Source organism: Eretmochelys imbricata, chromosome 1, assembly GCF_965152235.1.
Source record: "Eretmochelys imbricata isolate rEreImb1 chromosome 1, rEreImb1.hap1, whole genome shotgun sequence".
NCBI classification, from domain to species: Eukaryota; Metazoa; Chordata; order Testudines; family Cheloniidae; genus Eretmochelys; species Eretmochelys imbricata.
Window position 1 is genome coordinate 247,926,278 of NC_135572.1, and position 26,151 is coordinate 247,952,428.

At 43.8% G+C, this 26,151-nt stretch overlaps 1 protein-coding gene across 11 annotated transcripts in view; it reads left to right on the forward strand.

The window, feature by feature from the left end:
* Window positions 1–26,151, forward strand: part of MICAL3 (microtubule associated monooxygenase, calponin and LIM domain containing 3) — a 247,458-nt gene that overhangs the window by 169,131 nt on the left and 52,176 nt on the right. For 10 of the 11 annotated variants that reach the window (XM_077826983.1, XM_077827007.1, XM_077827024.1 and 7 more), the window contains 3 exons: window positions 6,314–6,509; window positions 19,978–20,201; window positions 22,171–22,260. In XM_077826983.1, the coding sequence (XP_077683109.1) occupies window positions 6,314–6,509; window positions 19,978–20,201; window positions 22,171–22,260 (510 nt within the window). The remainder of the gene's footprint in view (window positions 1–6,313; window positions 6,510–19,977; window positions 20,202–22,170; window positions 22,261–26,151) is intronic. The other variant, XM_077827043.1, reaches the window with a different exon arrangement.

Consider the following 26,151-nt stretch of genomic DNA (forward strand, 5'->3'; position numbering starts at 1 on the left):
AGGTCATAAATGCACTGGAGGTGTTCACATGCCAAGTTTACCAGTTGAAGATCAGCATTGCAAGACTTGCTGAGCTACATTGGTAGATGTTTTCCAAGAAGCAGACATACAGAGAAAAATTGCCACCAACCTGGGCAGTGCATTTATACCTGCTATCAAGATGGCAAATTATGAAGCAATGGGATGATCGAGTGCATCCAAAACTACCTTCCCCCTACCACACATGGATGGGTCTTGGAGGATGGACTGATCATACCAGTTATGTGTGAAATACTGTGTGCTCCCATATCAATCCTTCAGCTAATCACCTGCTCATGTGCAAAGACCAGATGCTCACCACTCTTCAAATGTTTGGCCAGTAGCCTGCCTTATATGGAAATGTGTGACTACGGCAGAGACAAGGAACAGTGTGACATCATGTCTAGCAGTGGTGCACTACATGGACACAACACTGATGATGAATTTGAATAAATGTTTTCGGTCCTACATGTTAAGGCTAACTTCCCTAGGATTACCAAAGATCAATGTCTTTTTTTTTTTTTATTCATGTAAACCGTGTATCCCTGTGTTTAAAGTATAATTTAAAAAAACACTGATTTTTAAATATTTTCTTGAATATATACATAATTGTTCTGGGTTTGTCATGTTTGGTACTATTGTAGTCATGGGAAAAAAGGCTTTCAAATGATACCCAACTCAGCCCATTTCTGACAACATTGTAGAATCAAAATTTCCACCAGGCAGAGGGCCTGGAGCTGGGGAGAAGCAAGTCCCCCTTGCCACACTGCAAAGGGTGACACCCTCGAAATCATGATTCTGTAGATTTCTGCAGATAAAATGACACCACCCTTTCCTTTCTATCACTAACCTGGCCCTAGAATAAGATTTTACTACATTATGCTCCCAGACTATTCAGGACATTTTGGATTATCTGTTACATCTGAAGTCCTCAGGTCTGTCTCTTAGGTCTTTGAGAGTCCATTTAGTGGCAGTATCTGCGTTCCATCTACCAATTCAATGGAAGTCCATTTTTTCTGACTCCCTGGTGATTAGATTTTAAAAGGAGTTGTCTGTCTCGTCCCTCTGTTACAGAAACAGCACCATTGTGGGACCTTAATATGGTGCTGGCCGCCCTCATGGGTCCTCCGTTTCAGTGCTTAGTAACTGCTAAAAGACATCTTTTCTCATAGCCATAACTTCTAGAAGGAGGGTGCGTGAGTTGCAGGCTCTCGTGGCAGGACCTCCATATATGTAATTTTTCAAGGATAAAGTCGACCTAGAGCCACATACAATATTTTTATCTAAAGTGGTTTAACCTTAACCAAACTATATACTAACCTGTATTCTTTCTGAAATCACATTTGAATATGGAGAAGCAGCACCTTCATACATTGGATATGAGATGCTGTTTGGTGTTCTTGGATAAGACTAAACCATTTATTCACCTCAACTTTGCCTCATATGCAGATCAGGTGAAGGGTCAGGTGGTTTCCATGGAGATGATCTCCACGAGGATTATTGCCATGACAATGGCATATGGAATAGCTCAGTCTACACCTTCATAAGGTGTAATACTGGCGGTGGCTTATTCGACGAGGATCCAAGCGGCTTCAGTCACATGCCTCAGTGATGTTTCTATATTAAACTTTTGCAGAGCAGCTGCCTGTTTTCCAATGCATACTTTTAGCAAACATTATGCTATTATGGCTGCAAACATTGAGAAGACAGCTCTGCAGCTCACCTTTAGGTAGACTCTGAGCCCCACCTTCTTCAGTTACTGCTTGTGAGTCATCTGAGTGGAATACACGTCTGAAAAGACACACAGAATCAAAAAACCCAGTTACTTACCTCTTGTGTAACTGTGGTTCTTCGAGATATGGATTCATACATTTATTCCACAGCCTGCCCTGTGTACCCTCTGCATCGGAGTCATTAGCCTTGAATTTTGATGCGAAGGAACTGGGTTGGGGCGGCACCATCGTTATATAGTCATGGGAAGGGCAGTGGGGCTGAAGGGTGCAACCATCACCTCTCGGGTACTGCTAAACAAAATTCTCTGGCTTTGGTGCACTGGGCGCACCTGCACTTGAGTGGAATACATGTCTGTACCCACACCTCGAAGAACAACAGTTACAGTACGCAGGGAAGTAACTGTTTTTTCCCCTTTGTGCATATGCATCACAGCAGGCTCCCTTATTTGTATTACAGTAGCTCCTAGAGGCCCCAACTGAGATTAGGCACCCCATGATGCCAAGCACTGCACAGATAAGAGTGGGAGACAGCCTCTGCCCCGAAGATCTTACAAACTAAACAGACAAGACAGACATAGGGAAGGAGGGGAAAAGGGGGCATTACACTATTCATGAAAAAGAAGACCCCACTCTAATACTGGATTGATGTAATGAGGAAAAGAGGTAGGCAAGAGGAGAGTCATTCTGCTTTGGAAAGGAGTTGTTTTTCTCACACTCACCTGTCTCTTCACCCCTCAGCAGGTACTGTCTGAGGGGTTACCCTGGCAACTCTTTATCAGGCTTGTAGAACTAAATCAATAATGTGGATTGGTTTTTACTAGGTGGAGGAGGAAGGTGGTGGAGAATGGGGAGGGACTGAATTGTCTCTCAGGAGGGGAAAGCTTTCAGAGGAGCTTCTCAAGCCCTGGTTGTAACCATTGTTTCTAAAATGGGGATGGAGAGGAAATATGTCATGCAGGGGAGCAGGGCGAAGGGCACTTCAGCACAGGAATGTTATTTCTGGCCTTGTGTTCCTTTACAAGAGGCAGGCTGCATCAGGACTGAGATAAATAGGGGCCTCTGGCAGCTTTCACACCACAGCTAAGCAGGCTGCCCTGTTAGGAAAAACAGTTCCTTTGCAATGATCTGTGGGCCGTTCGTAGCCAGCAGCCCTTCCAAAATGCAGAACTATAACATTTTCCTATTTAAGATGTTTGTGGCTATTTGAGCTGATTCTTTGTTTGTGCGATGAGCTGCTTTTGGCTCTCAGGTGGCTCCTGATGTTTGACTAATGACATAGTTTTTTTATGTTTCATCATACGCAGTCAACGTTAGCCCCTTTCTGTGTTTGCAAGCAGCTTCCAGGCTTGACTTTGTGCAGCTCTGGTACATGAGGCAGGTGTGCTTGTGCCTTTAAAACTAAAGGCACAAGGTAAAATGGTACAAGGGGTTAACCAGTATTCTCTGCAAGTACCTCCTGTTGGCAAGACTGTAGAATAGTGTTGTCCAGGTTTGTGAGCAGATGTCTTGAACAGCAGTTTGACATCATCATGAGCCATAAGGGTATAGCCCTCGGTGAGATAAAGGATGTCACTAAGAAGCACGTGTCCAAGGCAGATTGAAATATTCTTCTCCCTACTTTTCTCAGTAATGCCGTCCCTTGTGAATCCACTTGATGTGAGTAGATAGCCACCTTTCACCATTCTAGCTCCACTTAGGCTTTTGGAGGAAAGCCAGTGTAAGCCAAGCTGTTTGTGTTAATAGCAGCAATCTGAGAGCTGTGAGCTGTAACCATTGCCCTTCTGGTTATTAACTACATAATGAGGCAAACAGTGTGGAATCAGTTGGCATCTGTTCCATTTGTGCTTGGCGGTGAGCTTGATAGTGTCTTACGCCCAGACAATGAAGACTGATGGTGCCTTCTAGAAGCTCAGGAAACAAATCCTCTGTGCAAAGTGTGCCCGTCTAGAATAGAAGTCCCTGGCCGAGGCTGGAGATTATTGGGTCATGTTCTTCAATATCAAACTGCATGTTTTTTCAAGAAAAAGAAAATGGAGGAATCTGGCCAATGATGCTCCTGAATTGCACAGCTAAAAAGAACAAAATCAGTCTTACGTTGGAAGTGTGTCTGGGAATGTTCTCCCTTCTTCCCCGAAACTTCCCAGCACACAACACCTGCCAGGCACGTAAACTATCTTGGCATAACCACACTCCTTTGTCTTACAGTTTAAAAGAGCTTTTATCCTTCTCATATCAGCCTTGTTCTAGAGACAATGCCACTGAACCACCTGGTCTATCCCCATGTATTGCTGCAGGATTGGTTTAATTCTTCCTATACTGTCCCTGATGTGGTCGTGGGGTGGGAGGGACAAGGCTAACTCTCTTATCCTGCACACATGTCGATAAGGTGGCTTGTGTGAGTTTCACTAGTGTGTATAAATGTCAGTTTGGTTCCCCTCCCTCCCCTACATTTATAGCTCCTACTGAATTTATTTCCACCCACCCCTGCAATGAAAAAAGCCATCCTTTCCATAGTCTGTTAATCTGACTCTAGAAATGAGTCACTGCTGCTTTTTTGCTTGCTTCTGCAGAAGCTGACAAAACATGAAGACTCTCAAGAAGAACACGAAATAAATCCCCTAGATAAAGAACTCCTTACCCTTCTTCCTTTCATCCTTTTTTCAATCTATGAACTTCATGGATACATTGCTGGATACCCAGAGTGGGCCAGAATGAGAGGGCAAAACAGAAACAGCCTGTGACAGCTGTGTGCGTTGGGGGAAGCTGGGCCTAACTGGAATACATTGCAATCTGTGAAAGGGTCTAATACAGAAGATAATCTCTTTCTTTATGAGGATTTACTATACCCTTTATTTGCTCCTTATCACCTTGGTACTCTTTCATTACCCATAATACATTTCTCTTTCATGTCAGCTAGGATTGGCAGATCAGCATTCCAGGTCAGATCCCCTGATGTGAACTCAGCGTTGGGGAATGTAACTCTGATTACAAAAATAGTTCTGGCTGAGGTGGTATCACCATCTAGGCATCCCAGAGAGAGTGAAATGAAGCGTGAATCCTAGCGTAGTGTGCTATTCAGTTAATCTTTTAAAAATACTGACACAACATAAGACTATTGTTGCAGCAGCAAATTGTAGAGAACAAAATATCCTTGGAAATGTAGGTTAATGCTCTGACCTTTTGCCTGTGGAGGTCTATGTGGTTTGGATCCTGTGGGAACATGGTAGTCCCAGTCTAGGTTCTTATGGACATTTGTCCACATCACCAAAACAGCATCAAATGTAGCATGATTCCTGAGGGGAACCCCAAGAATGTTACAACAGAGGATGCTATAGGTCCAAACTGAGGTTCATTGGCAGAGCTGTTCAGGTGGGTCGGGGCTAAAATTGTTGTTGAAGCTTTTGTATATCACTTGCCTGCAACTCTGCTTGATGAAGCAGTTTCTGACTTTAACAGGCACTAATCCACCCAGGCCTGATTTCCAGAGGTGCTGAGCACCCACAGATTCCATTGGCTTCAACCGGAGCTCTGAGCACTTGGCACTTTCGGAGTTCAGCCCCACAAGCATTCGGTCCCCATCAGCAGAGTTCTTTTTTTTTTTTACTGTGGAGAGCAATATGAAATGGATGGAGATGTTTATTGCTGAGCTGCAGGTGTGTTTAACCTGTGGCACTAAGTTTGGTATTTTCTCAGCTCCTCTGATGCCTACCTTTGGTGCTTAATATAAGTACTTGATGACGTTGCTAGCTGGGTTCCTAATGGCTGCAATAACAGGCATCAGAATCAGTATTATGGTACCAGGCCTATCATTGCTGGGACTGTGATTCCCAGTCTCTTGTCTTTCCACATACACGTTTCCTGTTTTCACCCACCTGATCAAGGTTCAGAGGTGTAAGTTCTTCCAACGAGTGCTGCTTTTTAAATAGGCCTTGGAGCTGCTGTCTTTGAGATAGACTGTCCTTGGGGTTTGCTGGGGCTAGGGGGAAGCAGTGAACCTCTTATCCAGCATCCTCCCCCACTCCCACAAATTGTTCATCCAGGTTTCTCCTGCAGTCCCAGTTTTGTCACATACTTACAGGAAATCCGGTCAAGTCCAGAGAAAAACACATCTGAGGCTTGAACCTGATGGCCTTACACCAGGGAGCTTCCTACGGCAGGAGTGTCCCTTTGTCTCCCACATTTGAGACACTCCTTACGTAATGGTGCACGCTTCAGTCCCCATGGCAATGGCTTCCCTGTCCCTTCTTGAATAGGGGTCCCTGTGCCTGGCCTGACACAGCTCTGGCCTTTGCAGCTACATTTTTCTTCTTCCTCTCTCAACCAGGACATGTAACTTTTTGTTAGCATCCTTTGACCAAAAGCGTTAACCAGGGCCCACTTTGGAGTATTGCTCCTTCTCCAATTCAACCCGTTGGGGCTAATATGGTAATGGCATCAGGTCCTCTCTCTCTTTATTCCCCTTTGGCCCTTTCTCACCCCACTGCTCCTTGCTCTGAATCTGTTTGCAAATATTCAGACCCAGTTCATCAGATTCATTGTTTGTTTACTGGCTTGTTCTTTAGGTCCTAATGTCAATGGATTGGAGGAGCCCAGCCTGGCCAAGAGGCTGCGTGGCACACCTGAGCGCATTGAGCTGGAGAATTACCGGCTGTCACTGCAGCAGGAGGAGGAACTGGAAGAGGTTCCCGAGGAGACCCTGGCAGAGCATAACCTGAGCAGTGTACTAGACAAAAGAACAGAAGAGGATGTGCCCAGCAGGTTAGCACACATTGTACACGTGTCCCTGTATCCACCCCAGCAGACTTGTGTCTACTTGCTCTCATTGTACACTTTCCTGTGCACTTTCCCATACACTTTACTGAGGCTCCCCTTTCTGGAGACCTGATAGCCTCAGCTGCACTTCAGAGAGGTGTATTATACGAGAGTTTCTGTTCTAAACCCCTATTTTGAGTCACTTTAATAGTGTTCTTTAAAAGTTATTTCTTGTACTGAAATTTCTCATGCTCAGTCTTAGCTCAGAAAGGAATTTACTTTTTGGAAAATTTCATCTATAAACAACTGAGTCATTTGGGTGAACAGAACATGGGGTCAGAGGGGAGTGTTTTTTCAAAAAGCTTTTTCTGCCTATTTTGCACTCTGATAACTGAAAACCATTTTTGGTTTAAAACTTCAGGTTGGAGAGATACTTAGCCTTGATTGAGTGCCTTTTTGTGCCTGAGAGAGCTTGACTTGAAGTAATAGCTATGGATAGCATAAAACAGGATATGCCACATGCATGTATGGTCATTTCTTCAGCTGCAGAATGGTACATCAGAGTGCTAGGGGCTCAGTGCTCACACATGTGGGCAAATGTCTCTCAGTAATTCCTGCAACAGCAATTCAGTTTGATAAGGGATGAGTGGAACCTTTGCTGTCTCAGCGTCCTCCAGATAATGTGGCTCTCTTACTTACTGTGAGCGCTGCTCCATATCCTTTCATTACAGCAAGAACGCTCCTGAACTGTTCAACTCTTTGCCTGTGCAACAGTTCTTACATTCTTAAAACTGCCACTGTAAACTCCAGTAATGATATCGCTGATGGCTAAAGTCAAGATCCTACGATACAATCACATGCATGCTTAACTTGAAACACATGTGTAGCCCTGCATGTTTAGTTGCCTACCTCAATTATACAGGTGAAACTGACTTCAGCTGGGCTACTCAAGAATGTAAAATTAAGCACATTCATAAGTCTTTGCAGGATTAGGGCCTGAGTGCATTCTGGGATGAGCAAATGATAGGAGTCCCTGTAAGCATGTGGGACTCACCCCTGCGGCGCCTCCTGCTGGTGTCCTGGGAATTAGCTCTACTTCCAGCCTTGGAGCGCCCTCTGCAGGCAGGTGTCCCGCTTATGCCAGGCCCCTGTGTCCCTCCCGGACCGTGTGCCCCTTCTGCTCCGGGGTGCTGCCCTCTGGCAGTAACCCCTCACTTGCAGGGTCTCCCCTGCCAGGGAACCCCCACCCCCTATCTCTACCTCACCTCAGTCATAGGCTACTGCCAGTCACTAGCTAGCCCCCGTGCCCTGAGGCAGACTGCAGTATAAGCCACTCATCATAGGCAAGGTTGGGTTTGGACCTGCTGCCTCTGTCTAACCTTGGGCTGTCCCCTGCAACCCCAGTACCTGTTGGGCCTAATACTAGGCCGCAGCCTGGGGCTTTCCTGGCTGGAGCTCCCCCAGCTCCTCAGGCCCTTCCCCAGCCCTGCTCCAATCTAGGTGTTCTGCTTAGGTCCCTGCAGCCAGGTCTCTCCCTCTCAGAAGCTAGAGAGAGTCTCTTTTGAGTGCCTGGCCTACAGCCCTTTTATAAGGGACAGCTGAGTCTGTTTGAGGCGTGGCCACAGCTGAGGCTGCTTTCCAGTCTGCTCAGCCTAAGGCTCCCAGCCCAGGCCCTCTCCAAGGGCTGGCTTTTGACCCCGTTGGGCTGGGAACAGGTGACCACCCTGCTACAGTCCTATAAGATGCAAACAGAAGAGGCAGCAACTGGATATTTTACACTATCTAGCCTTACTAATCTTCAATAGTCCTGATGCATCCTTATCTTAAAAGCACTGAACAGATGTGAACTAGGATGGGTAAATATCTGGTGTCCTGTGCTGTTTCCTTTACTAGAATAATGACAGTGTTAATTAATTATCTTAGGAAGTTCTCAACAAGATCTTATTTTGATATAATTTATTTATTTGAGGTGTTGTCTAGTGGCCTAGTTGGATGTTCTCTGCAGTTGAATGTGGTAGATTTGAGATATGTTCATATTCTCTGTCCCTCTCCCAGCCCACTGCTCAGATATTATAAATAATGTTGCCATTGTTAATATTAACACTAATAATAATATCGCTGTAGCTTTTATAGTGCTTATTAGATCGGAAAGTACCACCCAAAGTTCACTAGCCTGGAGCTATGTTATTATTGGCCATGACTTCATCAGGTCACATAAATTAAGAATAGTTGGACCTGGTCAGTACTTGGATCGGAAACCTCCAAGGAAAAAAGGAGTCAACAGAACCAAGTGTTATCTTTGGCATCTCAGACTGCAGCTGCTATTTCACCTCCTCCAGATCTGTGCACACTTTTCTCCCTCCCTCCTCCACACCCATTTTTTATTTAGAATTCTATCACTCTCCCCTCTTTGTATGTTTACTTGAATATGTATTTTTTAATTTAAGCTTTCTCTGAAAAAAAAGGTAAATATTATTTTTGGACTTATAAAATATCTCTCTCAGACATCCCTGGGCATCTGGACCAAGATTTCACAGCAATAAACATAACTTGCTGGCAAAAGTCAAACCAAATACATTCCTCCTATGACAGATTCATCATCACTACCATGGGCAATAACCAGAGTCAATATGCACACATCCGCAAATGCAGTAATAATCGTACGTAGCACTTCTGTGGTATGTTTCACAGTCAAAGCATTTTAAAACATTATCAGATTAATCCCCACAAAAAGGCAACATATTTGGCATTTGATCAATAAGAGAAGTAAATTCCAAGCTGACATCCCACTAGTCTCAAGCCGCTCTAGGGACGGCTAATGAAAGTACCCTCACATAATTTTAAATAACACAATTGTGCATAGAGAGGGAAACTGTTCCTAAGGTAGCCAGCCAGGACCTAGTCATTGTTGGACTTTTGTAGAATAATAGCACACCTTGAATCACATCCACGACTAAATAAGATACCCACACAATCTTTGGAGAGCATGTGCAGATTTTAATGTAAGATACATTCAAGGTAATTTAAATTTTCTTCATCCTGATCGTGTGGGCCATTCACAGTTGTCACTTTAATCGATTATCCCTTCCAGATGAAGGATCTGTGCTAAGCAGTTGCTCCAAAGTGTGGTACACATTCCACTATGAGGCACCACAGTGTCAACAGCAGGTCTGTATTCAGACAGCCCAGCACCCAAAAGTCTTGAGGGGGGCAGATTATCCTTAAAGAGAACATGCAGTTAAAGTGGGTGCTGTTCATACAGTGTCCCACCTTTGAGCTGAAGCCACCATGATGAAATACTCTCTCATCTCTGTAGCTGGCTACTCCCAGATTAGGGTTGAACCATCTTGTGGGATATAATGGAGGCAGCTGGCAGTGTCACTCTATTCCGAGCCTGCAGGGTGGAGGATGAGAGTCTCCAGGCCTTTTGACCTGGCTCCTTTCTCCAGCACTAAATTCACATAGATGCATTTTTTAAGAGGTATCTCCCTGAATATTTGAGTGTCTCTGTCAAGTCATCCAACTCTTTTCTCTGATCACTGGTTAACAGAAAAAAGATCCCAGCTGGGTGGCCCAGACCTACCAGCTTGAAAGGAAGACCCTGTGCACCAACCCATCTCTGTCTGCTTTCACCCACTCATCCTCTTGTTTCTCAGTACTCAAAGATTAAACACACAAGTGTGGAAAAGGTCAGTGCTGGAGAAGGTAAGGTGAGCTGAGGAGTGAAGAATTTAAACTGTGAATATTACACGAGATAAGCAGGCTGGCTGGAGAACACAGCTTGATCCAAGGAATAGTCATGGCAACAGCTTCAGCAACAGTAAATTTTATTGACAGCGCACTAAAAACCCAGCAGGCGATACCTGTCAGATTTATTTCTGTACTGAAGAGGAGGAAACTGTGCGATTAATCAGAGGAGGAAATAAATACCACTTTTTTATCTCTCTGAGAGCATCTGTATAAAGCCATTTGTATATGCTAAGACCTCTTGGGAGCTTGTTGTATGCCAGAGGCTCAGCATATATTTATGATCTGATTCATCATTTACCTTTTTGAAAGAAGGGACAGTGAGTTAAAAATAGAAAAGGAGTACAACCCAGGAACTTATCCTTGCAACAAAGCCCGTTGCCAACTGTGCCCACATATCTATTCAGGGAACACCATCACAGGGCCTAATAACATCAGCCACACTATCAGAGGCTCATTCACCTGCACATCCACCAATGTGATCTATGCCATCATGTGCCAGCAATGCCCCTCTGCCATGTACATTGGTCAAACTGGACAGTCTCTCTACGTAAAAGAATAAATGGACACAAATCAGATGTCAAGAATTATAACATTCATAAACCAGTCGGAGAACACTTCAATCTCTCTGATCACGCAATCACAGACATGAAGGTCGCTATCTTAAAACAAAGAAACTTCAAATCCAGACTTCAGTGAGAAACTGCTGAATTGGAATTCATTTGCAAATTGGACACTATTAATTTAGGCTTAAATAGAGACTGGGAGTGGCTAAGTCATTATGCAAGGTAGCCTATTTCCCCTTGTTTTTTCCTACCCCCCCCCCCCAGACATTCTGGTTAAACTTGGATTTAAACTTGGAGAGTGGTCAGTTTGGATGAGCTATTGCCAGCAGGAGAGTGAGTTTGTGTGTGTGTGTGTGTGTGTGTGTTCCCCGGGGGGGGGGGGAAGGGGGGGTGAGAGAACCTGGATTTGTGCAGGAAATGGCCCACCTTGATTATCATGCACATTGTGAAGAGAGTTGTCACTTTGGATGGGCTATTACCAGCAGGAGAGTGAGTTTGTGTGTAGGGGGATGGAGGGTGAGAAAACCTGGATTTGTGCTGGAAATGGCCCAACTTGATGATCACTTTAGATAAGCTATTACCAGCAGGACAGTGGGGTGGGAGGAGGTATTGTTTCATGATCTCTGTGTGTATATAATATCTGCTGCAGTTTCCACGGTATGCATCCGATGAAGTGAGCTGTAGCTCACGAGAGCTCATGCTCAAATAAATTGGTTAGTCTCTAAGGTGCCACAAGTACTCCTTTTCTTTTTGCGAATACAGACTAACACGGCTGTTACTCTGAAACCTGAGTTAAAAATAACGTTTAATTTCTGATGTGGAACGGAGGATTATAATGTTTGCATTATATATCCTACACAAAACACATGTTGTAGCTTTTGAAAATTGTCATGAAAACACACTGGACCATGCCCAAAACCTACCTGGTTACCCCACACTGTGATGAGGAAAAAACAATGGTATCTTATACATTTTATTTATTCACGTCTGTCAAAAAGTATTCTCCCAAGGCAAGTGAGTGAATAAAATTTTGCAAGGATGTATTAGAGCAAGATTAAGGTTAGATTTTTATCACCCCAAAATAGGAAATGATCATCCTCAAGGTAACCTGAACTGTGCCCCTGGAGTTATGTACATCTATAATTATAAGAAAAATTGTGTTGCAATGTAGTACTTGCTAGGAGAGGGTCTGTTTGTCCCAAACAGTGTGATCGTGTAACGAAAGCCTGCATGTCAGGGACAGAGTGAAGGTTGTTGCAGAAGTTCTACATTCCAGCCTTGTGTAGATGTTAAATCCCAGGCTTTTTTTATGTTTCAGCTGATGAGTTTTCAGCCCTCGCTTTTATGGTCTGGCAATAGCTGTTAATCTCACCACTTACGCACTTTATTAACGTGTAAAGAGTACGTTAAAAATAAACAGCCAATACATAACGCCATAGTGGCAAGAGTACATCAGACACAGTAAGATCTAGTGTAGATGGTGCAGAACAGAAGACGGTAGCCAAATGAGAAAATGTCAAATGAAAGGTTGTTTGTGAGAAATCCGTTCTAGGAAGAAGTTGAACCAAGGACCTTTCATATCCAAAGGTAGTGAGGTTACCTATTGAACCAAAGGAGAATGGGCTTTTTCTGTGAGCAGTAATCTCAAATGAGCACTTTTATGTAAAAGTTACTGCCCGAAGTATCAGTTTGTTAAACACAGCTGTTGCTGTCAAACACAACCAACAAAAATAGAACACCAGGTATCATCTGATCACTCACCCAAGTTTTAACCAAACTCGAACTATTTTGCACTTTAAATCAGATGAGATTGGGCCTATTCACGTCTATATGGCAAGCGTCCAGGCATTGCACTCTTTTTCTCATAAATATCATAAAAACACAAGATCTAGTCCCTGAGTTTATTCTCAGTGAGATCTTTGTTTCAGTGACAAAAATAATTTTGATTATTTTTCTCCCGGTAGCACTAACATAAACAATATTCTATGCCATTCTGAGCAGCATCAACAGACGTGTACTAAATTCCAAACAGCTACTCATGCAAACTCATCAAAAGCGCCGACGCCACCAAAGGCACGATTTGAAGGCACTGGGATTACACATGAGTAACTGAGGGCCTAATGAAAAGGAGTACTTGTGGACCTTAGAGACTAACCAATTTATTTGAGCATGAGCTTTCGTGAGCTACAGCTCACTTCATCGGATGCATACCGTGGAAACTGCAGCAGACTTTATATATACACAGAGAATATGAAACAATACCTCCTCCCACCCCACTGTCCTGCTGGTAATAGCTTATCTAAAGTGATCATCAGGTTAGGCCATTTCCAGCACAAATCCAGGTTTTCTCACCCTCCACCCCCCCACACAAATTCACTCTCCTGCTGGTGATAGCCCATCCAAAGTGACAACTCTTTACACAATGTGCATAATAATCAAGTTGGGCCATTTCCTGCACAAATCCAGGTTCTCTCACTCCCTCACCCCCCTCCAAAAACCCACCCCCATACACACACAAACTCACTCTCCTGCTGGTAATAGCTCATCCAAACTGACCACTCTCCAAGTTTAAATCCAAGTTAAACCAGAACATCGTGGGGGGGGGGGTAGGAAAAAACAAGAGGAAATAGGCTACCTTGCATAATGACTTAGCCACTCCCAGTCTCTATTTAAGCCTAAATTAATAGTGTCCAATTTGCAAATGAATTCCAATTCAGTAGTTTCTCGCTGGAGTCTGGATTTGAAGTTTTTTTGTTTTAAGATAGCGACCTTCATGTCTGTGATTGCGTGACCAGAGAGATTGAAGTGTTCTCCGACTGGTTTATGAATGTTATAATTCTTGACATCTGATTTGTGTCCATTTATTCTTTTACGTAGAGACTGTCCAGTTTGACCGATGTACATGGCAGAGGGGCATTGCTGGCACATGATGGCATATATCACATTGGTGGATGTGCAGGTGAACGAGCCTCTGATAGTGTGGCTGATGTTATTAGGCCCTGTGATAGTGTCCCCTGAATAGATATGTGGGCACAATTGGCAACGGGCTTTGTTGCAAGGATAAGTTCCTGGGTTAGTGGTTCTGTTGTGTGGTATGTGGTTGTTGGTGAGTATTTGCTTCAGGTTGCGGGGCTGTCTGTAGGCAAGGACTGGCCTGTCTCCCAAGATTTGTGAGAGTGTTGGGTCATCCTTTAGGATAGGTTGTAGATCCTTAATAATGCGTTGGAGGGGTTTTAGTTGGGGGCTGAAGGTGACGGCTAGTGGCGTTCTGTTATTTTCTTTGTTAGGCCTGTCCTGTAGTAGGTAACTTCTGGGAACTCTTCTGGCTCTATCCATCTGTTTCTTTATTTCTGCAGGTGGGTATTGTAGTTGTAAGAAAGCTTGACAGAGATCTTGTAGGTGTTTGTCTCTGTCTGAGGGGTTGGAGCAAATGCGGTTGTATCGCAGAGCTTGGCTGTAGACGATGGATCGTGTGGTGTGGTCAGGGTGAAAGCTGGAGGCATGCAGGTAGGAATAGCGGTCAGTAGGTTTCCGGTATAGGGTGGTGTTTATGTGACCATTGTTTATTAGCACTGTAGTGTCCAGGAAGTGGATCTCTTGTGTGGACTGGACCAGGCTGAGGTTGGTGGTGGGATGGAAATTGTTGAAATCATGGTGGAATTCCTCAAGGGCTTCTTTTCCATGGGTCCAGATGATGAAGATGTCATCAATATAGCTCAAGTAGAGTAGGGGCTTTAGGGGACGAGAGCTGAGGAAGCGTTGTTCTAAATCAGCCATAAAAATGTTGGCATACTGTGGGGCCATGCGGGTACCCATAGCAGTGCCGCTGATCTGAAGGTATACATTGTCCCCAAATGTGAAATAGTTATGGGTAAGGACAAAGTCACAAAGTTCAGCCACCAGGTTAGCCGTGACATTATCGGGGATAGTGTTCCTGACGGCTTGTAGTCCATCTTTGTGTGGAATGTTGGTGTAGAGGGCTTCTACATCCATAGTGGCCAGGATGGTGTTATCAGGAAGATCACCGATGGATTAAGTTTCCTCAGGAAGTCAGTGGTGTCTCGAAGTAGCTGGGAGTGCTGGTAGCGTAGGGCCTGAGGAGGGAGTCTACATAGCCAGACAATCCTGCTGTCAGGGTGCCAATGCCTGAAATGATGGGGCGCCCAGGATTTCCAGGTTTATGGATCTTGGGTAGTAGATAGAATATCCCAGGTCGGGGTTCCAGGGGTGTGTCTGTGCGGATTTGATCTTGTGCTTTTTCAGGAAGTTTCTTAAGCAAATGCTGTAGTTGCTTTTGGTAACTCTCAGTGGGATCATAGGGTAATGGCTTGTAGAAACTCGTGTTGGAGAGCTGCCGAGCAGCCTCTTGTTCATATTCCGACCTATTCATGATGACAACAGCACCTCCTTTGTCAGCCTTTTTGATTATGATGTCAGAGTTGTTTCTGAGGCTGTGGATGGCATTGCGTTCCGCATGGCTGAGGTTATGGGGCAAGTGATGCTGCTTTTCCCCAATTTCAGCCCGTGCACGTCGGCGGAAGCACTCTATGTAGAAGTCCAGTCTGCTGTTTCGACCTTCAGGAGGAGTCCACCTAGAATCCTTCTTTCTGTAGTGTTCGTAGGGAGACCTCTGTGGATTAGTATGTTGTTCAGAGGTATTTTGGAAATATTCCTTGAGTCGGAGACGTCGAAAATAGGATTCTAGGTCACCACAGAACTGTATCATGTTCGTGGGGGTGGAGGGGCAGAAGGAGAGGCCCCGAGATAGAACAGCTGCTTCTGCTGGGCTGAGAGTATAGTTGGATAGGTTAACAATATTGCTAGGTGGGTTGAGGGAACCATTGCTGTGGCCCCTTGTAGCATGTAGTAGTTTAGAAAGTTTAGTGTCCTTTTTCTTTTGTAGAGAAGCAAAGTGTGCATTGTAAATGGCTTGTCTAGTTTTAGTAAAATCCAGCCACGAGGAAGTTTGTGTGGAAGGTTGGTTTTTTATGAGAGTATCCAGTTCTGAGAGCTCATTCTTAATCTTTCCCTGTTTGCTGTAGAGGATGTTGATCAGGCGATTCCGCAGTTTCTTTGAGAGCGTGTGGCACAAGCTGTCAGCATAGTCTGTGTGGTATGTAGATTGTAATGGATTTTTTACCTTCAGTCCTTTTGGTACGATGTCCATCTGTTTGCATTTGGAAAGGAAGATGATGTCTGTCTGTATCTGTGCAAGTTTTTTCATGCAGTTGATAGATTTCCACTCCATACGGCTAAATGCAGAGCCTTGCATAATGACAGGTTTCAGAGTAACCTAATGTAGCTTTCAGAACTTTTATTACAGGTGATGTGTAAGAAGAGTATGTAACCCAGCTCAATTCTCAAACCTCAGGCCAAGATTCATGGAGGATTGGCAGTTGGAAAATATTTCTTGACTCGTAAACTGAGTCAGTTTGATACAGAAATCAGAGAGACAAAATGGAGCCTCACAATGACACTTTTGCAGTCTCTTGCTGAGTCAGAACTGACGTTTGAATTGCAATGTATTGTCCCATAATGTATTAATGCTGGAATGCACTTAAATGTGAGTAGCACAGATTTTATCCCAGACAAAAATATCCTTGTTTAAACCAGAGTTAGTCATATGCTTGTATCAATAACATTAAGAGAGCAACCTTATTAGAACACTGAATGGACAAAACATTAAAAGACCATGAAATACTAGTCTTAACTTCCAGTTTAAACAACTATAAACATTTAAAAGTATGGGAACTTCAAATTAACTTAGAATTTCCTGACCTTCTAATTTTTAATGTATTTTTAAAATACAGATACGAATTTATAACCTTAACTCCATCTTGAGTGTAAGTCAAAGGGTTTGTACTTTTTTAATATGAACTGATCAATTATACCAGGATGATGCAACTGCGAACTGGAACCAGTGGAGTTTGTATGTGTGAGATGAGAGGAAACAGTCAAGGTCTGCTGGATTAATTGGTGCAGTTTGCAAAGTCCTTGCCCTTGGGTCTTATAAGTCTAATGCAGTGGGTGTGCATGTCTTGTGGGGGACTTCTCAGATGGACAGAGCTTGAAAGTTTACCCTACACATTCACACAAGGATAGGACCGCTGAGAGCTCAGTCCTTGAACTGGGCAGTTTTTGTAAACTTTCCAAAGTCCATTAGATCCAGGACTGAGTTTATAAAGGTTGCCAGAAGCTGCCAGAGCCTCATTTTTCCTTAAAAAGGTGTATATTTTGGAGAAGTGAGAAGAAACTTGCAAGCAACGCCAGACAAGCAAGTGGTGATAAGGATTTTCTGTGGCACACAGGAGTCCACACTGGCTTTTGACAAGCTTTCTGCAGGGTGAACCAACTCTGTACCTAGCACAGGATCAGGGATATAGTCGACTTTATAAAATTAATCTGGTTGCTTACTAAGTTTAAGTTTGCTAAAAGCTGACAGAGCACTCAGATGTTTCTATTAAGTGAAAAACTCCAAGGATAAGCATCCCAACTTCTCTGATAGAATCCACTGTATAAGATCTTATCACTTGCTCTTTAGTTAAACAAGTTTGAAATTTCTAGGCCAATCTGTATTTGGTAGTAGGATGTGACCATGTATTAAGAGCCTGATCCAGTTGCTATTGAAATAAATTGAAAGATTCCCTAAGACTTTTTTTTTTTAATTGGCATAACTCCTGCTGAATCTGATGCTTCAGAAATAGCTTCTCCAGTTCGCCTTACATTTGTCAACTAATCTGTAGTCACAGGCCAAGTTTGTAAACTCTGCAGTGCATAGGACCTCTCTTGAGGAATTTGGGCATGGGAGAAAATTAGCTTTAGTATGGTAATATTGATACAACCTGAACCCTGGAAAAATTATCATCACTCCCTAGTACCACTAGCTTTTAAATCGTATAAAGACCTATATGTGTGACCAGCTGAAAAGTTAAGGATTATTCCCATAGAAAACTCACCCTGTGTGTAAGATTCAAACTATTTAGCATATATAAACTTGCTGTATGTTATGTATAGATATTCCTTTCCCGCTATACATTTAGGTGAGCGTTCCTTTCTGAACTCATCAGTTCAAATTTACAGAAGTGCATTTCAGCTATTTTATTTGTTTCAGTCCATTTCTTGAGAGCTAGCTACAGATGTAAATTAAAGCAGGCTTTGAGTTAGTTGAGCGTAAGTGTTTGAACAAATTCTTGAGTTGAAAATGTATCTTTTCTTGTCTGGATAACCCCCAAATTGGCAAATGTATCTATGAAACTTGCCAATACATTCCCTTCACTGCTGGTAAAAAAGCATGAAAGATTTCAGGCTAAAAGATCATCTTTTACAAAAAGGTTCCTGGAAAAATTGGGTTGAGAATGGCGGGAGTGCCTTCTCAGCCTTTAACTATAGTGTCAGTACCTAGAGGCTATAATCAAAGAGCTATGCTTGTTGTATCTTTCACTTACAAAGTCAAGCCTTCTCCTAACAAGTAATTAGGTGAATTCTTAGTGGGAATCTCAAGCAAAACCAGTGAAAATTTCATGACGGAAACCTTGTAATGTGGAATTAAAGATGGGATGGCTATCAAAAGGGGTCATACTGTTATGCATGTTTGTTTCCCACACAGTGATTTACAGACTGTGCTATGAGAGTAGTGGGGTTGATAGTTATTCTCGTGCTGTTACCTACAGTTTTTTTGCCCATCCGCCCTATACACACGTGCGGACACGTCCTGTATTCGTGTGATACTACTGCCTAAGATCCTGGCAAGGGTATGTAATTGTGCACTGCTCTCTGGCTGTCCTTATCTTTATATGTACCATGATGGCCTGATAATTCTAGGACTGTGTGCATATTCTTTTCAACATTCACTGATTGTCAGGCAAAAATGGAAAAAGTAATAGATTTCCCCAAATCTTCCTGCCAGCTCCCCACCTAGCAACAAAACTTCCCAGCAGCAATACCACCCCCCTTACCATCAAGAAATGATCTCCCCATATGCTGGCCCTGCCAAACCATCTCTCACACCCAAATCCTCAAGAGAATGTGACATGATCCAGATCTCTACCTTCTTGCTGAACCCACTTGCACTTAGATACTGTGATAATGAGTATCCTATAAGAACCTAGAGCAGTGGTTCTCAGCCTATTTACCATTGTGGGCCACATATGCACCTCTCTTTGTTATGTGGGCCGCATCCACACGCTATATGTTCTACCTGTATGGCCCTGAGGATGTCACATGGGCTGCAGCTGTGTGCTGATTGGGCTGCCTGCATGGTTGAGAACTACTGACCTAGAGAGACAAGGTGAGTGAGATAAATGTATAACCTTGCTAGATGCTAAAATTCATAGTCTTAATAGAGACACTGGATTTATGGCTTATTACAATAATCTGTAAACCACTAATTCCCCTTTTTGTCCTGTGACTACAAGGGTGTTAACGGGCCACTTCACCTTGACTGGTTTCAGAGTAGCAGCCGTGTTAGTCTGTATCCGCAAAAAGAAAAGGAGGACTTGTGGCACCTTAGAGACTAACAAATTTGTTTGAGCATAAGCTTTCATGAGCTACTGAATGCATCCGACGAAGTGAGCTGTAGCTCACGAAAGCGTATGCTCAAACAAATTTGTTAGTCTCTAAAGTGCCACAAGTACTCCTTTTCTTTTCACCTGGAATGGTTCCTTAAAATATGTGCTAACTACAGATGCTAAACTATCTGTTCGATCTTGTACTTGGCTATGAGCACCTTTTCCAGACCTGAAGAAGAGCTCTATGCAGCTCCCAAGTTCGTCTCTCTAAACAACAGACGTTGGTCCAATAATAAGATATTACCTCACCCACCTTATCACTGTAATATCCTGGGACCGACACAGCTACAACAACACTGCATATAAGAACCTAGACAGATCTCCACAACTACCCTTCCTCTGACTCCCCTTTATTAACAGGAACTGGATCCAGTACCTTTTCGCTGTGGGATCTACCTACAGCCTCTGCATCAAGCTCCTTTGACCTGATCCACTATTTCTAAAATAGTGCAATGAAATGTTGAAAGCAGAAGGGGAAAATATGGTTTCTATTACACGTACTATAGTTTGTACTGAAGTTTTTGTAAGCCATATATAAACTCAACTAAGATGCATTGTTAATATACTTCTCTGTCTCGTTTTTATTCTTTACAGTAGTTCAGAATCCGAGATGGAGGAGGAGGAGGAGGAGGAAGAGGAACCCCTGCAGCCACAGCTACCCACCTCAGACCTGGGAGGTGTGCCTTGGAAAGAGGCTGTGCGAATCCATGCCCTTCTAAAGGGAAAAAACGAGGAAGAGCTTGAAAGTCAGAAAAACCACAAGGCTGAAGACAGGGAAGAGGAGGGGGAAGAAGAGGAGGACACAGAGTCTAGTGAAGGTTAGAAAAAGATCGGTTTGTATTTTCCTTCTGCTATGAGCCAAGTACCTCTGTTCAGCACAGAGTGGTGTTAGACAGGCACCCCTATGGTAAGATGAGTTAGATCATACCTTATTCTTCTCAGGAAAACCACTGAGGGCTGATGGGGAAGCAGTGAATCGGGGTGGGATGGGAGAGGTTCTTATGAGGGTATATTGATGGAAGGGAGCCAGTGGAGGAACCGAGTCAAAGGGCACATGCACGCTGCAGCTGGGAATGTGCCTCCCAGCGTGGGTAGTTAGACGGGCGAGCTCTGCTTGAGCTAGCAGATGAAAAATGGCAGTGTAGTCAGGGGTAGCACAGGCGGTGGCTTGGGCTAGTTGCTCAGGCTAGTTGCTCGAGTACGTACCTTGGGAGAGGGGTCTGGGCAGGTTTGGCAGCTAGCCTGAGCTGCAGCCCATGTTACCCCCGGCTACACTGCTGCTATTCGTGCACTAGCTCGGGCAGAGCAATGCGTGTCTGTCTATCTGCGCTGGGAAGTGCAATCCCAGCGTCAGTGTAGATGTACCCAAAGAGCATGTCAAACCAAAGGCCTTGTCTTTCATATCAGTTTTTTTTTTCTTTTTATCTTTGCATTTACCATTGCTTTGTATTTGTAAGTGAACTTAGTGCAGATAAATGATGCTGGGTTGACCACATCAGGGACAGAAGATCTCTCTCTACAGGGCAGTTAGAGCACTAGTAACAGCACAGTACACTTCCCATATACGGTTATAACAGTGGGCCTCAACCAACCACAGTATCTTACCCCGCTCCCCAGTATAGCCTGATGAGAGAGATGGGTTTAATTCTTGTCTCCACTTGCTCTGGACTCAGTATTCTGACTGGATCAGTATAGTCCCATGTTTGGTTCAGAGTGCTCGAAGGGGGGCACTTTATGCCTGAATGCAGGGTGCAGCCAGAAGATACTTTCCCCTGGGTGGAGCGTACTTGTACTATAATGGTCTAACCCACGCAGCTAATCCTCTTGCTGGTTCTCCTCTGTGTAACTCTCAGCTTTGTGACAATTGTGCTATTTTCTCACCGGTTTGTAGAGGAATCCAATTTGGGTTTGGCCCTCTGTTCTCTGGCCGGCAAGGTCTGGGGGCGCTGCGCAGGCAGCGCATTCAGCCTTGAGGAGGAGGAGGGAGTGCCTCACATCACCCAGCAGTAACCCCCATGGCCAATATTAATGGGACCCCAGGAGAAGTATCCAGCTCTCCTAAGTCAGCAGGAGACTCTACACAATATGCAGCCTGAGTTGAACCCCTGTGCTCTCCAGGATGTTTTTATTCCAGCTCTGAGCGTTTCTTTATGAAAAGGGGTGGGGGGGAGTTATGGAAGGATTTCCTCCCCTGCACCTCTTTAAGTCATAACCATACTGAGCTTGTTCTGGAAATGGGTATCTTTGCCGTGCTTTACCGCCATTCCAAATGGTGACTGGATCTTATCTTTCAGAACATGACTTGGGTACTTGCATTTCCCCTTTGCTTTCATGAGAGCTACCAGACGACAAAGACCTGCTTCATAAAGGCCATTGGCCATGTAATGTTGAAAGTATGAGGAGAGGTCCACTTATGCTGGGCCTCGGAGGCACTCCTGTTCAGGTGTCATTTCGTGTGGGAGATGGCCTTTTAACTAGGTGGTTTGTCTATATTTTTCCACATGGAAACTGGAACTCCATAGCTGAAATCTCTGTCAGAACCAGGACCACAGTTTAAGTATAGTAATATGCATGTTGTTTGTCAGTCTACTAAACTGTGACGTTCCCAGACCTCTGTCCAGTGGAGTTTGCCTATCAAACAGGGAGCTTTGATGAGTACAGTAAGTCTTACTGGATTTCCAGACAATAACTTTTTGCTTTCTGATTCTCTGTCCTTTCCCTCTCTCTGTATTATTTGTGTGTGTGCATCTGATGCTATATGTGGGGGTGTGGCTCCCCCTGCTGTAGAGGGAGAGTATTACCCGTGGGCAAGAGAGCTCCAGCAAGGCCTCTGGCTTCAACGTCTCTCAAATGAAGAGGACACGGGTACTTTTAAAGGTACCCTTGTACCATCACCGCTTTCGTTTGCCCTCAGGCGGGTCTGACATTTTAAAGAGCAGGTCCCACATGAAAAGATTTTCTGTTTTTAGTAAATTGCATTTACCAGCTCTCTCGAGTTTGATTCAGGAATTACGGATCCTCTCGTGATCCAAGTATGGGCACTGCTTGGCTGTATCACATTTTTTACCGTTCTTTGTGTGGGAGGGTTGGGAAAGCTAGATTGACTCCAGAGAGCACTGAGACACTTCAGATTAATTTCAGGAATATTTTACGTTTGCTTGATCACTTCCTGCTTGGCTAGATGCACTGTTTCCCATAAGGCACTTTGTTGCCATTTTTGTTTTGATGGTTATTTTCCTGGAGCATTGGGCTACAACAGGATGTTCATTCCTGCTACTTTGACATTGCTCATATGAGCCAGGATACGTGAGACTAAAGGCTGAGTTCTTTCACCCAAATGAATGGGTGCACCGGAGAGCCAGCGTTGCATGTCTTTTTTTTGTAGCTTATTGCTAGTAGAATATACCTCCTTTATTTTATATTTCCTGTTTTGCCTGAAACTAACTTTTTTAGTATTTTAATGCAACATATGCGTCATTCTGAAAGATTTCATAGGAGCATAAGAGAAAAAAATCATATGGGAAAATATCAACATTTTTCTTTGCTCTTTTGAAAATATACATACAGTATATATAAATATCTTTTGTTCCTAGCCTTTCTAGCCATTGTTCCATCATTTGCCCTCCCCCTGGAGTCTAGCTGAGCTTTGAGCAGAAGTCTGAGTCCCTTGGCCACTTTCAACACTCACTTTCTATCAGAAAAGTTCTGTTTGGAATGCTAAATCGCCCCTGATTTAACATTTTTGATGGTGAGAATTGAAGGTAGCCAGATGGCCAGAGAGCACAGGCACGTAGGGGTGACTGCTGCCTTTTTCCTTAACTTCCACTCTTCTCTATCCTAGCAGCTGTCCCACTTTAATTTTGGTTCCCAGAGAGCAGGTTTGGGAACACTGGAACAGCTTCCAGTTAAACTTTTGAACTACAAAGTTAAATTGTGAGAGAGCCCAGCCACTCCTAAAGTGCTGTTGACTGCGGCAGTGAAGCTAGAGGGGGAAACACGCTGTTCTGGAATTCACCGAATTATCTTTTCATGTAACGGTGAACTAAAGGGTCCAGCTTCCTGTGAAGCTTAGTGGCCAGCCTTGGGGGAAGCCACAGCAGCAGCCATTTGAAATCCTTCTGTAATATTTTGTGGCTCACCTAACCTAGTGAGGGGTTCTGTTATTGCCTGCCATGTAACCTTTGGTGCCTTAATGGTGTGCTGCTGTGGCTCGGAGACCTGACACCACTAGCCAGCCTGCAAGCATAAAGGTCTCACGCTGGCTTCCGCCAGCCTAGTTACTTCTTGTGGGGTGACATCGACAGCCCTTCCAGTCCCGTGTCTCCCCATAAATTCATAATCACAGTCTGTATACATATTTCATGATGACCATCAAGTACAAAACCTTACCAGCTTTCACAGAAGACTTAACTCAACATATTTTATAGCACTGTAACATTGTATACAGTCGATTCAAGGGCTTATTTTTTGGGGTTCCAGACCCCCGTTCTCCTCTTGGGTTGTCTGGACTCTGATTGTCACACCTTCAGCCTGCATTCACGTGGTCAGACATCAGAGAAACACTAGGTTTGCCCTCTAGCCAGCCCCCAATACTTCACAGGTGGCTGGGCTCTTTAAAGTTTTACATTATTGAGAAAGCTGAATTGGGGTCTGCTTCTTAAGTAAGGCCTGGTCTACACACACAGATGTGCAGGTTTAAATAAAGGAGTAATTTTGATACCAATATGCTTAAACTGGTACAAGTTTGTCTCATATTAGTTTAGTTTACACTGGTAAATGTACAGGAGCAAGCTACATTGATATAGCCTGTTTTAAACAGATATGACTGTGTATTCACACTGGAGTTTGCATGGGTTTAACTAAACTGACTTTTAAATTAATGCAGTGTCTGTGTAGACAAGCCATAAGAGTAAAATGTAAAACAGCATGCAAAGTGCTGCAGGTGAGTTGGAGCCAGCGGGTGCAGGCTATGGCTGCATTTGCAGCGAAAGCATGTCATTTCCATCTGGAACAAAAATCATTAAAATTAAGGGTCTCTCCGTATTCTCCAATTTCATTTCCTTAATGGGTTTATGGCTACTGTAACAAACACATGCTATCTATTTTTAGCTTCTCGTGCTGTATAACCTGACCACTAAAAACCTGAGATCTCAGATCCTCCTGCTGTAAATGACAGACTCCTAGCACTTGAAATAAAGGAGAATCTATTTGCTGTAGTAGTACAGAGCCTGTGACACACACTTGAGCAATACTGATTCCATCCAGTGAAAGGTAGTGGTAGCATATAGGGTAGCAAGCACATTACAATACCTATTGTGTAAAAGGAATAATCAGGTAATAAAGTTAGAGATGTCAGGCCTGTGTCTGGTCCAGTTTCACATTCTGATTGGGCCTTTCTTTGGTGATGTCATACCTGTTTAAGTCCCCGACAGTCAGGATACAAAGCCATATTATAATGTGGACTAAGTCCTGCAGATCAAGTGGGACCTGCTCTTTGTGAGACTTGTTGAGTGTCTATATATTTTTTTCCCACTTCCAGCTGTTGCTGGTAATCCTCAACCTTTTAACTCAGCTGTGTGGTGTGGTGTGGTGTAAACACTAACTCTACTGATCTCAGAGTCTGCATGTGGGAGCATTGGAATACAAGTGCAATGAGGAAAGATCAGACTGCTCCATTTGTTGGCCAGTGACTTGGGCCCTATCAGCCCCTCCTGAGTATTCTCTTGTTCCCTCCAGATGTCCAATAGTTCTGGTAGGATCGTGTTTTGTGCTGATTGTAAGAGGAATCGTTACACTGAGAAAACTGTGAAATACAGATTAAAATTGAATCCCATTCCCTTTTTGTGCATTTCTCTGCTTTCTTTTGTCCCTTTGACTAACTACCAAATAATTTTGTGCTTAGATAAGTGCTTCTTCCCTCAATATCCGTTTTCTCCTACGGTTATGTCAAGTGTGATACCACAGTCATTTCTGAGGCTGAAGTCCTAAGTTATGATTCCACAAACAGGCTTTCTGTGGGTTATTCTAGTGTGTGACAGTCCTTCCTTGGTACATTTTTGACAAATGCCTAGTTCCAGGCTTCTCAGATGGAGCCTAGCCTGTTGCCTTACATCATGGACAATCTGCAGTCAGTGAAGGTTGGCTCATTGCTGTGCAGAGACAGATGGCTTGTTGCCCTGTGATGTGAACGGCTGTGTCTAGTGCATGCCAATGCGTGGGGAGTGGTTAGTGGAGAAAACAGCTTGCCAGAATATAAAACCCTGCAATCTGTGGCCAGATCAGCCATGGAGAATCCTGTATACCTTGCTGCAGGAAAATGGCAAGGAGAACCCAAGATCAAATTTCCCAGGGTCCTTCGCACTACAAAGAAACCAACAATGAAGGGGAAATTAAGAGAATTGCTACCAGGGTGGATGACTCAAACTGTCTAGTTGAAAACCTTGAAATACACACCTACTAAAGCGGTTAGCCATATGTAACTACACTTTTGTCAAAGGAAATCCCCTTCGAAGGAGAGAAGAGGTTATTTTCATTATTTTCAATTAGAATGCTGATATTACTCGTAAAATGACGCTGCCCCCTGAACACCCACTCATTACTCCAACAACACAGCTAGGATGCTCTGAATAAAGTCTTGTAAACCTTAAACTGAGCAAAAATCCAATGGGATAATATAAGGCTACATGCAGCTGGTCAGTCTGATGGTAGCCGGCAAAGAGAGACGTTATGGTTTCTCTGTTGCACATGTGGGTGAAAAGTTGGGATTCA